The 14,351-nt window shown below is 41.4% G+C and overlaps 1 protein-coding gene across 1 annotated transcript in view; it reads left to right on the top strand.

Moving 5' to 3' along the window:
• Nucleotides 1–14,351, top strand: part of LOC124277713 (paired box protein Pax-8-like) — a 50,134-nt gene that overhangs the window by 26,634 nt on the left and 9,149 nt on the right. Inside the window, 5 exon segments of the mRNA XM_046713440.1 lie at nt 4,305–4,504; nt 10,275–10,342; nt 10,485–10,698; nt 11,154–11,261; nt 13,094–13,315. Of these exon segments, the coding sequence (XP_046569396.1) occupies nt 4,305–4,504; nt 10,275–10,342; nt 10,485–10,698; nt 11,154–11,261; nt 13,094–13,315 (812 nt within the window).

The raw sequence follows: 14,351 nt of genomic DNA, 5'->3' as shown, positions 1-14,351 counted from the left end.
CAGTCGTCAACCGTTGCGTGTCTTTATGCGGACGTTTAGTTGGTGGTTTGGTCGAATGTGCCGGTCAGTGGCAAGATGTACAGACCGGTACTGCAGCCATATCTGGCCGATACCCACACGGCAACACCCCATATGGGCCGACACAAATACATTGCCCCGAATTTGTTCGTTCTTAAATTTCTATCAAGTTAATTGAACCATTCCGCATGAGTTCTGCCCATCGCTCTGCAGGAATATTTGAACATTTGTTCTCGATCGGTTTAACACGCTCTCTAAATGCAACAATGGACGAGTATAAGAGATGAAATCTAGCAGAAACCGTCGCGTAACTCTTGCATTTGTGAGGCAATATTTTGTCATCAGCAATGTGAACATTGTGCCAGTAGCCCGTCGTTAAGGTACATTTTAATTGCTCTTTAGTCAAGAAAGTTAAATTTACAACTCTTCAAATAGCTGAGATAAATTTGTACCGTTCATCGTCCTCCAAATTAGGCGCTATAGTGTTTCCGCCTTGCACATGGTAGCACCAATTATTTCATTACGACTATGAATTATTGTGGGTTAAGTTAATCCCAGCCAGATGACACAAAGATTAAAGACTTCGGGCTATGCACTGATGAATTTTTCAAATGCTCTCCGATTATCTAGAAGAGGTATTCATAACGGCAAGCAACCTGGCTCTCCAGCAAGTGAGTGAAATCTGTCGACGGTACCAGTCGTCATGGCACCATGCAACAGTCTGTGGTTCACATTGTCTCCGGCAATCTTTGATAAACCGACACCAGTAGTTTGGACAGTTTAACGACCTACTGAGAAAATACCAATATTTGACCCTGAAACAATACCCTGCCAGTGATGGTACACCGGGGAATGTCGGTATTGTAGACAGTATTAATTATTACAGACTCTGGCAAAAATACTTCAAGCTGAACAAATAAAATTTTAACAAATTTTAATTTAGAATAATTTCAGTTTATTTTCGTTAACAGTTCAGGGATGGAATACCGTTCGCCAAAAGTTATTTTACGAACTTATAACATATTTATTTATTTATCAAGTTTCATCCTTGATTGCGTTTTTAAGGAAGATAGTATAAATTGACTTGTGTGAAAATACTTTGCTATTGATATATTAAATTTAATTTCTCAAAGTCCCCAGTGAACTCCGGAAACGTATCGCACTACACACACGGGTCTCAGGTGTAGCTTCGCGTGTCGTAACAACATAGCAGAGTCCGGCAATAGGTAGCATTACACATACCCCGAACTAGGCCGGTGCTAGGGCATCACACGTCAATCAGCGGACCTTCTCCGCACCCACACACCCACACCCGGCAGACCAGGCAGAACATGTATTATGAGAGACCAAACAGACCGGTCCAACCTCTGTTCAGGGAGCGCCTAAAACAATGGACTCTTTATTTCGTTTGAACATTACATCATCCTATTCCCAATATAAGTTGATACTAGTATATTGTTTATTAAAACATCATTATGGTACGTATACGTATACGTTGACGTGCGATGAAACGAAGTGCTTTATACCCTAGTCTGTAAGTAACACTTTATACCCTAGTCTGTAAGTAACACTTTATACCCTAGTTTGTAAGTAACACAATACCGTAACAGACAGTTCCAATGGCATATTCTGTTTAATGACTTCAGAGTGTAGATACTAAATGTTTCGGATTATTTTGGAACATATCACCGCCCCAACCCAAAGTTTCAATGCAACTGAAGCAGCTTTGTTAATGGTAAATGGTGATTACCAATACACTTTACAAGCGAGGCTGGTTGATTTACAAGTCTATATTTCTTACGTTTCTTGGATGCTCTGACAATGAGACACAACTCGTGCGTCTTGATCAGATAAACGTTAGCTGTGCACGTGTAAATTGTCGATTTTAAAGTAATAACTTTATTATTCATTATTAAGCCGATGGGAATGTTGTTATGAATATACGTGAAAAAGGCAATTTATGAAGAAAATATTCTTTTTGGCAGGTTTTCAAACGGTTTTATGTTAATGAATAATTTTCCATGTTAATTCTTCCCTTGTGATTTGTTTCATCAGTCTGCATTAATATTAACTATCATCATCGCATCAACTGCCACATAGTCGTAACGAGTTATTGTAAATCTTGGCACAGCACATACAGTATATCTAGTTAAGCGCCAAGCGGAATAATTTCATATCAATTTAAAATTCATCAGATATTTCAATGTTATAACCAGCTTCCTGAAAGAACTTTACAACGACAACTGGAGAGTGTTGCTACCTCATCAACATCACCTTAAACGCTTTAGCAGCCATATGAATACGTTGAAGCTGCAACGCTGGAAACAAAATGCTTTCACACCAAGCACTTTTCTGACGTACATTTTAAAGAGCTCCCTTGTGGCGAGGGGCAACTCTCCACTTCAACATCGAATACATCCCAGTGGCACTTTTCATGTCCCATTTAGCAAAATCACATGTTTCTTGGGGATTTTATAGGCTACGCTAAAATACATTTCTTATCTTATTTCTGTCGTTACAATTCTAAACGATTTGGCACATTTGATATAAGATCAAAGCCTGGAACATCTGATGGCAGTGTTTAGTTTGTCCACGTCAGCTTGGTGGAGGATAATGACAGTATAATAGGTTGTATAACTGTTGTACCTGGCTGTCAGCTAAAGGTACATACAATAGTTTACTTTACAGTTTGGATTTCTAAATTGCCAGTGAACAAGGAACGTATTTTTAGTTTAATAAAAAGTGGTAAGATTGAATTGTTTTAGGTTTCACGTCTCTCGAGGAAAGCATTGGAAGTTCATCAGAGAAACGAGGTTGTTTTAATGTGATTCGGCTTGACACTCATCAATCATACAGTCTTCCGTAGGGAATTTTAATCTTAAAAGCCGAAACACATTTCCAAACGAGGACCCCACTCCTCTCCTTAGTTACACCTGTTTAGGTTGCACAGGTCAGAGGTCATGTGAGCATTTGATTTTGACGGATCTGGTTGTCGATTTCCCCAGCAACTCCAGGCCCTTTCTGTATATACAGAGGTCCCTGCAAGCCATTATAATGCCCCGAACGCGTGGAAAACATGTTTCTACATAGCACTGCCATGAAGGTGTTGTGTGGAATCAAGGTTAATATATTTTGCTTCCTCCGTTGCAATTTTCGCCACTAAACATATGTTTTTTGCAATGACGCAGAATACCTCATTGTAATGAAACATGAAATATAGATGACTTGGGCACAGCTTGTATCAGCGGGAGATTCTGTAAGCGTTTAAGCAACGTTTAAGCTCTCTTCCCAAACATATGTTAGAGGAGACGATGTTTGAGTTGTCGAGCTATTCCATCAACACGGTTGATGCATTTAACACGTAAACAAAGTCAAAGAAAATATATCTGGTCTTTTAATGCATTGACAATTATGTTATAAAAAACTGTTGCTTTTGAACGGTGTTTGAAATACAAACATGCTGTTATCCAATTGCTCGAGGTTGAATATCCATCCCATAGCCTGATGGAAGCGCCTTACAGAGAATGTCGGCTTCCTGTAAAATTGATGATAGTTCAATGGGTAGCCCTGGTGTTGATATCTGCGTTGCATTATCCAAGTCATATATTTTACAGAGAAAATGTTTGTGGTATTATCATACTCCAGTCACTCTTAACACTTGGGAAAAAGTAGTGTGTGTTTACACAGACTGTCGTCACGGTTACAGTCGATGTACATTTCACTCGTGATGCAACATTACGTAACAGAAAAACTAATATTTACATTTGTCTGTCTTTCAACATTAAGATCAAAGGGTAGGTATTTCTCATCAAGTTCATTGAAAACAATTTTCAATCGATATTCCGTTATTGTGCATGAGACCTGTCAAGTATTCCATACATTTGGTGAACCCCTGAAAACATGATATATGAATCTTCCTCAGCGATTCGATTGTTTATTGGATACTGTATGGAAGATGGATATGTCTGGGTTCTTAACACCGACAGAAACCATTTGCTCTTATGCACGACATGCGGCAGATTGAATCAAGTACCCTTAAAATATATTACAAAGATCAAAGCTTTATACAAACATTTGTAAACGATTAACAAACAATCATTGTAAAGGTGTTTGATGTTTGTTCCGTACTGGGAGTTACCTATCTTTTACCTATAAAACAGATCACCATGCAACTGTAGATTGTTAAGTCCCAGATGCATTGTGCTTTTTTTAACTTATGGTGTTCTGTTGATATTATGAAAGCCATATATTCTTATTGTCTAATTTGTTTACGTTTTGTTTTTTAGGATTGTGCGGAATCGCGCAGCGGAGAAAGCTAAAATGTCTCCGAGTGGTCAGTCGAGTCCGAACGGTTTAGGAGAGAGTGGCCAGCCCACAACGTCGCCTAACGGGGACATCATTCAGCGTTCATCTGGGGGTGGCTACACAATCAGCGGCATACTCAACACCCCTACGACGGCTAAGAGGAAAGGCGACAATGAACAAGGTTAGCTCCAACTTGAGTTTGATTGCAGTTATAGCAGTAAACGTTTAGTATTTCACATCCAGGCACATCTCCGATAGGGCTTTGTCCAGCTTTCACCTTCCTGGTTACAGCTGTATATGGGTTTGGATGTGACATCATGGGAATAAAGCAAATATTCAATCCGACTTTAAGGTGAACAGGTTTATCTTACATGATATACATATATTTTTTCCTTTTCGTTACGTTGATTTATATATCGTGTATCGTAGTTTCATCTGATAGAAAATATAGAGCGTGTGTCTTTTTATGGTCTGATAATGAGCCTGCAAAATTTTCGAAAAAGAAGTGTTTTATAAAACGGTGAAATAAAAGTCTCCCTTCAGGCAATACCGGAGCGTTCCTGGCACTTAAGTCATTCACTCCATTTCTCTGAACTTCAAAATGGGGATTTAATACACGTGTCCCATCCAATATAGTGTGGGGTGACCAAGTGCGTGTTCAAATCAGGCACTTACATTAGTGTTAGTAGTCCGCTACGTGTCCCTCTCACCCATCCTTGCCCTGTCCTTATTTCAACAATGTACATGGTATGTGTTTCTGAAAGAAGTACGAGTTGTATAAACACGAACGTCTCTTACGTTTCCGTGTGTTCATATTTGGTTTGAAAAGTGATTTTTAAATATTTTTAAATAACCCGAAATATGAGGTTATTTATTGTGACAATGCGGCTTACATGATTTAATACCATGAGTCATCGGTTCAAAATAGGGGTCATTTGGAGAAGTATGTATGTGTTTGTAAGCGTGTAGACATGTTAATATAGCTACCCTGCGTTACTTTGAACACTCGTAAATACGGGTTAACTTAGTGCTTAGCTTGGTAGCTACGACACGTCACGTGGCATATCACGCTTCACTTTATCGTTGTATGTCGTGATTTGAAAACATCCTTCACACTTCCTTTCTCAAAATAGTTTCAATTATTAAAATGTATTTTATCGCCATTGCATGGAGTTTCCGCACTCTAGCTTAAAGGAATTACGCGCGTGACTGCTAAAACACGATATTAAAGATTACACTGTGGATCCTTGTCCGATATATATTTCTGAAATCGGTGACATTTTCACAGCTGTATGGCTGGCCCACACTTAACACCGGTATCGGCACGCGGGGGTATCGCGATATGCCACGGCAGCCGCGCGCACCACGCCGTTTAACATTGGGGATCAGGTGTTAGTGAAAATGATCCAGTAAAACAATACTAATTCTCAGGGTATTCGAAATGATACAAGGCTATTTCAGAACCGTAATCTCAAACCTGGCATTCAGCCAGACACATTAAACCGCTTTTAGACGTGCTTGTAAAATTCTGAAAATTTAATGTCGATTTGTATCGAATTCTTGGTGAAATTTAAACGTATGAAGAAATTGAAAATCAATTTCCGAGTTTCATATCTTAGAATTAATTCAATATCTGATTAAATAAATTGGATTTTTTTTTATCATTATTTGGGGTATTAGCGCTTTGTTTTGTGTCCGTTTTCAAGTTAAAATGGGATGTTTAAATTTGTTGCTTTAAAGTTTATCAGGTCTTGTAGTGTCGTGAAATCAGTGACCCCCAACACCACTGGGTGTGGCCCAATTTTCTAACTCTCGAGCAGCATGAATAAATAATAGTTTGTGTTGTAGCATTGTTTGCCGCTTGTCCCCCATCTCACAGGAGGTGGATCCGAGGAGAGAGAGAGAGAGAGTTTAACGGCGATTTAATCACGAAAATTGACTCGGAGATTGTGAAAGCAACATCTGAATTATTTATTTCGCTTGAAAGGCCGACAAGCAAACGTGGACGAGAGTTGTCCTCAGATGAGTTGTAATGGATGTTCTAAATGCTCGCTGTCTTGGATGTAACGTGTGTGTACGCTGGCCGAGCCTCGGTACCAATACTGAAATGGTCAATTAACTTCAAACGTCACCTGTCGGACAGGTAGAGTGCGTTTGGTCCCTACGGTGGAAACCTGACACCCCGATGACCAAGCGACGGAAGGCACATTGAAGGCCATTGGCCCAGCGGGGGACGAATCAATGTTTCCATAGGCCATCAGGGGTCGGATTGTCCGATACCTCGTTAACTGTTTGAGGGAGTCTGGTGACTATTGTACATGACAGAGAGTATTCCATTGTGGTTCTATTGCTGTCACTGTAACTAACTGTCGGATTGGGCCACGAACCCGGCGAGTCCCTTCCACATCCAAAAGGCAGTCTATGGAATAGTGCCCTGGTCTGATATCAAAGGGATTTGGCCGACACATTTTCTCGTGATATATTATAGCCGTTTTCTCATTATATATATCATAGCTGTAAGACCAGTAAACGGAACTCATATTTCATAAACCTCGTAGATTCTTATTACTTCTTCTAGAAAAGGTTCTGGATTCCCAAACAAGACTTGCATGAAGATGAAATGGCCACCAGAAGCATATGCTGCATCGCAACAACCATGATGCATACTTCAATATGATGTGTATCATGTTGTCATCATTGGGTATGACGTATGCATCAACTTGCAATTATTTGCTTCGTTGCTCTCCGCTATGTGCAACTGCTCGCTGTCCGACGCTTGTGTTTGCTAACACGTGTCTGCAGAGGGAGAAATATAATGTTTACATGTTCCACTCTGCTCTCATTTTTTAAATCAACAACACCAGAACGGATATTGATGAGAGAGGGGTTACCTTATTGTATAGGAAAGTGAATGTGTTCAAGCAGGGTATTGCTCTTCAGTATTTGCGAGCGTCTATTAAAGACATTCATGATGCCACGGGGCGTGACCCAACAGTTATCTTAAGTCTGCCCACTTGAGGGTTGGTGTTGTGTAAACGGTGTGTGTTTGCCGGAGTTCACGCAGCTCTTGTCGTACACGACGATGCATTTGTGGCGGCTTATTACCCATACAAGCTGTTTGCCAATGTCGAGGCTAAACCTTGTATATACACACACTCGTAATAATATATTGATTCTCTTTTCATGGTTCAAAGAAATGTGTTCGCCGACGTTTAAGAGCCGCGAGTTCGATACTCTGTTGAAGCCGCAATAGGGTATGTGCTCACATAGAAGCTCTGTGCTGGGGTCTATCCCTTTTTGCCCCGCGCTAAGATAACCAGTGATGTGTGGCGAAGTGCAGACCCACTCATGAAGCAAAACGCTTAAAGAAGCAGCCAACCGTACATCAAACAAAATTTGTACATTCTGTCATCTCCCCTTCGTACAACATGTTCCCATGTTAGCCGGCTGCTCGCTCTCCCAACACCGCCGCGCGTGCACTGTGGCAGACGATCAACACTGCACGCGCTTCCGCCATTGTACCGCACGTGAAGTTTGACATCGTCGCCTGCTCTCCATCAACGCTGAAATACATTTCTTGCGAGACAGACGTGTTTTTGCCGAGTAACTGTAAAGAATGGAATTTATTGAGCTTTAATTCGCTATCACTTTCAATTTGGAAGGTGAGAATGAATCGTCAGCACCGCCATTGAAGGCATCGGAGAAAAAGCTTCCCGCCAATTGGTCTCTCTCGCTTGTAAGGATAGGAGAAAACACGTTGAATCTAGTCCATAGAAACTTATTTATTCTGCTTCTCTGCTTCCAATACAGTCGTTAATTAATGCTTCACGGCATAAAGCAGTCGCGGGGCTAGTTGGCAGTGCTCGCTTTATACGGCGCCTACTATAAATGGTTGTTATTCGACTAAGTGCACTTCAGTGAGGAAACCCCATTTCCGATAGGATCTAACGTGAAAGCGCGATAGTGGGAAATCATGTCTCTTTGTAAGATAGAGGAAAATCCTCGACAGGGGGTCAGGTATAAACTGGCTGTGTCTTTGCTTTTCACAGCACTAGCAAATGAGCAGTTGAGAATATCCTGCATGAGAGCGGTGTTCTCGCGAGCAGGGGGCAACGTAGTGGAGAGTTACGAGCAAGGACGTTTAGTGCGAGGTTCCGCCCGGCTTCGCTCAGCTGGGTAGATGTGCTGTCAAAAAGTCGTAATATTTACATCTTATATGTTTGAGGTCTTGTTAGCTCATTCTTGAGTCGTTCCATGACACGTCCCAGACAAACATCATGTACTTCCCTGTACCCACCAGTGACTTTACTACCTTCGTCATCCACACATTCTGACAGGAGTTATCTTTATGACGCTCAAGATGTAGAAACGTACGCTCACTTTTTATCGTAAAGTGAAATATATTTCGGCTCAGTAAACACACCCGCAGAATCACTATAGTTGGGCCTTGTAGTAAATGAGAGGTTGACATACATGACACTTCGTCCACGTCTGACCGATTGCATAGTCCTGAAAGAGGTCGCTGGTGCATGTTTCGCCAACGCAACCAATAGTGTTTTCTGTGCCACGCAATGTTGCGATCTCCACGGGAGCTAGATAGACCAAGGGTCCTATATTGATACACTGGTCAATAGTTGTCCCAAGTATTCTCAAGTGTCTGTATACACTAATAGCCGTCTTGTTGGGGAAACGAAGTGCCACTTAACACCGTGTCCAGTAGCTCCGAGGGCGGGGGTTGGTAGCGTGAATAATCCTATATTTGGCGGTGGGATTCATGTGGAGGGGGTAGCCATGTCGCCTAATGTCTATCATATCAAACGTCGTATGGTTCCTGCTATTAATCGGTTTGAAATTTATCCGTTTGTCAATTAAGAGCATCGTCTAACCGCCCGCCGAGAATTTTGCTTGGGGTTTGACTGGCGCTCTATTGTCTTGACGCTCGCGTGCAAGAGGGGAAATGCATTGGAAACAAGAGATTCTGAAAGCCTCACGACACCAGAATCTTTTTCATGAATGCCATGGTGTTGTGTGGCTACAGTCAATAAAACCATCAATAACTGTTACGTCTGGACTCGATCAGCGTGTTGAGAGAGCTTAAGTCGCTCCAGGGCTTTGTGGAGTTTGCGTTAACAAGCAGAATGCTTATTTAACGTCAAAGCGGGCAAAGTTTTGCCGACATAAATCCAAAGCTGTTAATTTTCGTTCCCTACAAAAGGACGTTGGCAATATCGGCTTCAGCAATGGCGGAGCGATCTATTGAATTCACTTCCGGCGAAATGGTGTACATTACGCGACACGATAGAGCACAGGATGTTCCTAACGGAGTTCTATTAACTGCGTTGGGGACTGGGCGAGTAATCTACAGGACAGAAGGAAATTAGTAGTAATTACAAAACTTCATGTGGAGGGCACTAAGCAAGAGGCGTTTCTGGGACTCGTTTTCTGCGCGTGCTTACCCCCCTCGACCGGAAGTAGTTTGGAAGTCCAGAAAGGGCCATTTATTTGGTTGAATCATGCTAGGGATTCTCTCACGACAGTTTCCTGTTTGCTTCGCGGTTGTTGTAACAATCGGAGTGGAAGTTATCCTCCGTTCTAGGCAAATTGGCGACACTCTTAAAACAATTAAAGAAATGTGGTAATCACCCATAGACTCGCAATGAAGGAAAACATTACTCGCTCACCCTGAACTAATTCCAATATCCTTTTTCTTTGACTGGGCGTTAGCAGTCATGAAATAATAACTCTCATCTTCCATGATTATGCAAATCAACACAACAATACCTTCACCCTTAAAATTTTGACATCATAGGGATTATTCGGTCCTAGTCACCCATGGGAAGCCATTGAGTGCAAGAACTTCAAGTGGCATCTCAATTAATATATCATATTTCACTATACATTTTAATAACAGCCTCAGTTGCCAATAATTAAAACTTTTTTTGTAATTTCAGTAAACAACGGGTCTCGGGATGGGATCGCCAGTAACGAGGGAGCGAGCAGCAGTGAAAACAGAATTGGAGTAAGTCAGTTGTGTCCGTTATATAAATAATGTTCACACATTGAATGCGTTTCCACTGCATACGAAACAAAGACGTAAAAAATGTTGCTGTGTTAGATTGACATTTTTAAACTGTTTTTAAAAGAATGATAACACTCTTCAGATGTGGGAGTACGAACGGCCGGCCAAGCTACCACGAGCTGAAGAGGCCAGCACGGAGTCCGAGATACTTCAGAACGGAGTTTTCACGACTGTTCACGCCCCTTATAGTAGCCAGTTTGGAGCTAACCCAGCCTCAGCAGAAATCAAACAGGAATACCTGCACTCAGGAAACACGAGCGAGAACGCTGCCGGTGGAGCTTATAGTCCCGCAATAGGTGAGCCCTGTTTTGATGTCATGGAGCGTACGTATTATTGTCTGTGTCATGTAGGAATTGCATGTCCAGAAAATAAGGGATGATGTATAACTTTATTGCCTTAATATCAGAAAGTATTTTCACCCAGGTCCTGACTCTCAAAAATTACACTAAGCCTATCCGTACCTAGCCAACTCGCCAAAAACCTAGCCAACTCGTCAAAAATCAAATTAGCGCCTTTGCAATATTTCTGGCATTAGATATGTTTTTCTCTCGGTCCTTGGTTCGTTCTGATGTTACGGCATGAAGTGAATGGGTAGTTACATCTCCTTGCATGTTGTTGATCTTGACTTGTTTTCAAGTGCACATATTCATTTTTTAGTGTAAATGTTGTGAAATCCATTATTTTAAGTTTTATGTAAAACACGTTCTTTTTAGTTGCTTGAATATTTGTGTTGAATTTCTTTGAGGTACAGTTGCCCATATAAACACAGTTCCTGCCGGATCGGAAGCTAAGCCAGTTGTCTCCCCTGTTGCTAATGACAACATTCAGACGGCCAGTACCCCTCCCAGTAATTTTGAAGGTATAACCATACCCAATATTGCTTTATTTGCCGTTTCCTGAAATTTCAATTTCGTATCATAATAATTTTCGTAGCGAATAGAAAAGGGCCTAAAGAACAGCTTGCCAACTTGGGGGAGTCCTAGCTCTGCTGATGTTAAGTCACCATTTGTATTGGCTGTTCCATTAGCTATATCTTGTGGAAACACAGCCAGCGCACGGACAGGAGATCATCGACCACCGAACATCCAAAAACGTGCTGGTCCTGTTATTCTTACTTTCACAGTGTGCCTCACCCAACAAGCGCCTAATTTGGGTATCAGTTTCTCTATGACTGCTGTATGGCAAAGTAAATTACCATAGATGAAAACAAATTGCATTAAGCTGAAAAAGACTCGTTAGGATCCTGAGATAACAGAAGTGCTCCAACTCTGGTCGCCGTCCAACTGAAACGCTATCTTCTTCGTAAATTGTACATATTATACTGCATTACAGATGCCGACCGCGTGTGGCGTCGAATCAATGTGTGCATTCTAAAAGGATTTCCCTCTTTGTCACATTGCCTGTCTTCTAGAGACTTTAAGAATACGGCCCAGTTTCCTCAGTCGCCGAACTTTATCAGCCCCGAGACGGATGTTCACATCGCATGCCGATGGCTCATTCCAAATCTCCATGCGCCATATATAAACCGTCGTATAAAGAATCAATTGTAACTAATTGCATTTATTAGTCGCAGACAACTTTGCTTCTGCCTGGTGCTATCGTGAACTGAAACGCTATTTGATCAAGATGTAAGCAATTAAAGATGAAAGGAGATTTATTGGCAATCGCAAGAGATAATGCGAGAGTGGCCGAGAATCTCGCCTCTCGTCACGCACTGGCTTTTTTCTGTCCGCGATGTCAGAAGAGCGGAACCAGGGGCCGTAACTCTTGTTGACTATAATGTCACAGAAAGTGTCCATCGTAATGAGTTCGTCTCGGGAATAACGCAGCGTGTGGCATACATATTTTGAAGCAGCGACTGCATAATTAATTTTGTCAAGAGAAATAATTAAAAATCTGAATGACTTTGCTATTATTTCAAAATGATTCGCATAGAGTTTGTGGGAGGGGCGCCCGCATATCCTTAACAATACCTGGATGTCAGTCCGCTCATTTGCCTCATTTGTGTGTAATACCCAACAAGGGTGACAAATGTTGCTGTAACTGACTTTGTGTGTTGAGACAATGGCATGATTGGTTAGCAAGGAAATGTATTGATAGAAACTTGTCATCTGAATGTTTTCAAGTGCTTCCCACTTAGACACGATTAAGAAGCAGGATCGTCCCCAAGGTTGGCCAAGCTGTTTCTGTCCCAATACAACTCTCCTTCTTTTCACGTGGTAGCTAGTTCAAGCCAATATAGCTTGTGATGCTTTCTGTTCAATGTTGTTATCTGATTATGTTTGGTAGTGTTGTATTTTGGTATGATATAGTCAACACACTGCAGATCTCGCTTATGGAAATAAATACCGTTATGTGTTAATAATTTATATATTTATTATTCTTAACATTTATATGATGTGGCGTATGACTCAATTGCATATAAAAACATATCTGTTATAGCAAGCCAATTCTGATTCTAAATGTCAAATGCGAATTACATCGATTAGTAACTACTGTTTTAGATCCATTCCGTACGTTAATTTCATTGATAAGGGTGATAAATTAAGGTATTGAAAGTTGAACGAGATCTGCGGTGTGTATTTGTAATGCAATGTAGTGGACTTGACATTGTTAGCTAGTGCAATGTACATGTACTCCCGTCATCCCGTTTGAGTGGCATGACCCTGCATGCAGTGTATCGTGTTGCAGCCAGTGTGACCCCAGCCGCCTCCTCCTCACCATCAAACAACAACAATAACATCACTACCAACAACAACAACATCAACAACAATAACCCCTCCCCACCCTCCAAGCCCGGGACTCCAAACAATTCTGGGAGCACGACTTTTACTGAGCTCAAACCGGTACCCACGGTAGCTCCCATCAGTCAGACTTATGCACCGCTCCCGCCCATTGGACAGACCTTCTCAAGTAAGCGTCGCTTGTTGTTACAGCTCGTTTTATTGGTTGATATTGTGCACGCAATTTTGTATGTATATATTGATATGTATTTGTATATACTCCCGTCACATTTTGTTATGTTGCATGAATAAGCATGTGATTTGTTGTACAAGATACGTGCACGACATTATTTGATCTGTTACGACATGTCTTTCAAAGGTAATCCTGAAATGATACACTCTGTTTTGTTTATCACGGATGATACCCATGGAGGCCTACTATTATTTCAGTCCCTGACACGCATAATGCGCAGTGGTCACGCTAGGGGGTGATCAGTTCTTGAGTACTGTAACCAACTTCTCATTTACCAGCACGTTCTTCCCTGCCAGGTATTCTTGTATAGGTGACTCACCACGCGTTCTGATCTCAGTCCAAACAAACACTAATCTGATAAATTTCGACACCATTCCTCGTGAACAGGAATCAATGTCATCGAAATTGCTAACGTGCCAAGAAATGGTTGCTTGCTACATGTCTTAATTGTTGGTTACTTATCAGTATCAGCCAATTTACTGGCGCCAAACACTTGTCAAAGTGTAACTGAGAATTAATAGTTTTTTGACATCTTGGCAGTGAGCTCGTATATATAAAACCTGTCCATATGATCACATACTTAATAGTTCCTGAGAAATGTTTTTATGTTGCTTGTCCCGTAGGCCTATCGATAATCCAATCTTTTGTTTGAACACCTATGGGAGAGTTCTGAAAAGGGAGATAATTCTTCATTGCCCTCTACATCTGGCATAAAGACGCTATACTGTTATACATTATCCTTTCCAATTTGCAGCGAAATTTATTAGTTCGATTTTCAAAAACGAATTCTAACCACTTCTCGGGTTACTTCGGGTTCTCACTTAAACCCCTCTTTATCACCAGAATCGCAATTAATTTTTCTATTGAGTGACGACATCGCACGTGCACACACATGTCTGAGGCCCGCCAGGGGGTGCTGAACCACGCAGCGATCTACAGTCTTGTATACTGGAGTTTCCACACTTCAGGCCTA

The sequence above is a fragment of the Haliotis rubra genome, unplaced genomic scaffold (genome assembly GCF_003918875.1).
Source record: "Haliotis rubra isolate DU_JTF1 unplaced genomic scaffold, ASM391887v1 Scf226, whole genome shotgun sequence".
NCBI lineage: Eukaryota > Metazoa > Mollusca > Gastropoda > Lepetellida > Haliotidae > Haliotis > Haliotis rubra.
This window is presented reverse-complemented; position numbering and strand designations above follow the sequence as displayed.